Source organism: Sinocyclocheilus anshuiensis, unplaced genomic scaffold (assembly GCF_001515605.1).
Source record: "Sinocyclocheilus anshuiensis isolate Anshui unplaced genomic scaffold, SAMN03320099.WGS_v1.1 scaffold481, whole genome shotgun sequence".
NCBI classification, from domain to species: Eukaryota; Metazoa; Chordata; class Actinopteri; order Cypriniformes; family Cyprinidae; genus Sinocyclocheilus; species Sinocyclocheilus anshuiensis.
This window is the reverse complement of record NW_015539907.1, coordinates 739,210-741,483: the sequence shown is the minus strand read 5'-3', so window position 1 is coordinate 741,483 and position 2,274 is coordinate 739,210. Positions and strand designations below refer to the sequence as shown.

General features: G+C 40.9%; 1 protein-coding gene across 1 annotated transcript in view; it reads right to left on the bottom strand.

The window, feature by feature from the left end:
• LOC107686250 (eukaryotic translation initiation factor 4 gamma 2-like) overlaps positions 1-2,274 on the bottom strand; it is a 13,295-nt gene that overhangs the window by 5,490 nt on the left and 5,531 nt on the right. The window contains exons 8-12 of the mRNA XM_016483173.1: positions 1,305-1,487; positions 1,058-1,196; positions 810-973; positions 607-717; positions 169-297 (exon numbers count right to left, since the gene is read on the bottom strand). Of these exons, the coding sequence (XP_016338659.1) occupies positions 169-297; positions 607-717; positions 810-973; positions 1,058-1,196; positions 1,305-1,487 (726 nt within the window). The remainder of the gene's footprint in view (positions 1-168; positions 298-606; positions 718-809; positions 974-1,057; positions 1,197-1,304; positions 1,488-2,274) is intronic.

Genomic DNA, 2,274 nt, shown 5'->3' with positions numbered 1-2,274 from the left:
CGACCGAAATTAAGAAATATATCGTGATATAAATTTTGGCCATATCGTCCAGCCCTACATGGACTTTGATTTTTTTTCAATGCAAAGTCATTCCATGGAATCTAAATTAATTGACATGCGATATTAACCCCAACTAAAGAGTTCAACAAAGCGGAGATAATTTTCTACCTGTCCAAGTGGTGGAGTCTGTGTCCGTGGAGGCTGAGCACTGGGAGGAATCATGGTGGGAATCTGGGGCTGCAGTTTTGGCACTTGGTTTTTATTCAACAGGAATGACTGAGCAGGTCTAAGGCTGATCTGCAAGCATGGATCATGGGAAAAACATACAGAACATTATTACGCTAGTTACAAAGATTAAAATGCTTGATGCTATTTTGACAATTCACACCCTCATATCTCATAATCGCAGTCAGCGGACTGGCTGGCAGTTTAAGAGTGAGGGACAGAAGAAAAGCATAAGGGGGAGAGAAAGAACAGGAAGAAACAAAGAACAGACAAAGTATGAAAACTGCCATCCAGTGGAGTCCCTCAGAATAACGCGTCTTTTTATAATCACAGGGTGGAAGATGTTTTGGTTTTACTCAGCACTTAGTGTCTCTGGTTTACCTCATCTGCATTGAGCTGCCCCTTCTTGAAGCGTGGAGGCATGTCCTTAGATTGCGCTTGCTGCTGGTTTGAATGGTTCTGGTTTTGGTTGTGAAAATGCTGATTCTGTCCCTAGGGATATATAGATGTTTGGTAATCTCATAATAATGGTTTTTGAAAAAAAAAAATATTGCTGTAAGAGCTGCAAAAACATTTATGCTTACCTGGTTAGACTTGATGAAAGGCTTCATACCCAAGTCAAACTGTGACTGTGGTTGGGAAGCCATGTGTCCACTGTGGCCATTGAAAAGAGGATTTGTACGATGACGTCCTAGGGTGGGGGAAAATCTGTCCTGGATCACACCTGGACCAGTCCCTATGCCACTACCTGTAAAAATAAATACGGTTGAATAAGATGAACATGGCACATTTCTCAACAAACATAAATACAATTGACAGGTGATAAACTCACCTGGCATCTGACCAAACATATCGGCCAATCCCCCGAGAGTTTCTCTATCCAGTTTAATCCTGTTCGGCATGAAGGGGCCTTCTAGGAAGAAGTCCATTCTCATTCCCTGGTTAATGGGTGGAATGAAAACACCCAAATCCTTCAGAGAGGGAAAGATAAAGACTTACAATAAACACTTCACTTTTTTTTTTGGTAACATTACAGTTTTTGTAAAAGTAACAAAATAGAAAAACCCGTGCTGACTCACCTTCACTGCATCTTGACGAATCTGGTTAATCGTCTTTGGTCCGTTGTCAATGAAAGCTTTGCGAGGAACCCAATTGTTCTCTCTCAGCTCCACGGTGTCCTGCAGTAGGAAACGAATCCTTGCAGGCAAATCCTTGTTGTTCATTAAGGATCGCATACGGCCAAAGTACTGATCCATTAAAGACTGTGGGAAAAGAAACAATGGATGAGAGATCATGCCCACAAATAACACTTACATAACTTAATGGCTGCATCATCCTCAAAACTGCTCCGCAAGAAAAAATGTTTATCTCAGTCTAAGATTCGTTCCATTCACAAAAACAAGACTTAAAAGGCACTATGGGTACTTTCCAAAAAGCCACCATGACATTATTCCAGTCGGTCATGTCTGGTTCTTACAAATACAAAGCCAATTTCTAGCAAATGGACCAATTTTAGACACAAGGAGAAATAAAGTACATCATTCAAAGACAGGGTTGGGTATCTTAGAACCGGTTCCAAATTTTCAATAATCAGGTATTTGATAAGACATGTGCATTTCGATTCCGCTTAACGATTCCCGCATTCGCATTTTAATGTGATTTTAAACTATTTAAGTGCAGGAAGGTAAAGAACTTGCACACTGTTTGCGTGCAGCGCACACATCTGAAGCGCAAGCACAGAGAACAGTGGTCCCGATGCAGGTTCCCGACCCATGTCCATTCTCGAACTGTTCCGTGCATTTCCACAAAGGTTGCTCCGGGCCAGAATTGACTTCTCTTTCACATTTATCGACCAGTATGCACGAAATACGTCAGTATATCATCATAAACACGGACGTTTTTTTGTCTTAAGTGAACGTAAACAGATGAGAAAGAAAACACGTGTAACAGTATTTTTTAGATCTGTGTGTGTTCGGTGTTAAAGAGACAGCCGTCTAATAAACGTGCTGCCTATCATTAATGTTAATCAAAGAACAAAAGAAAATCATT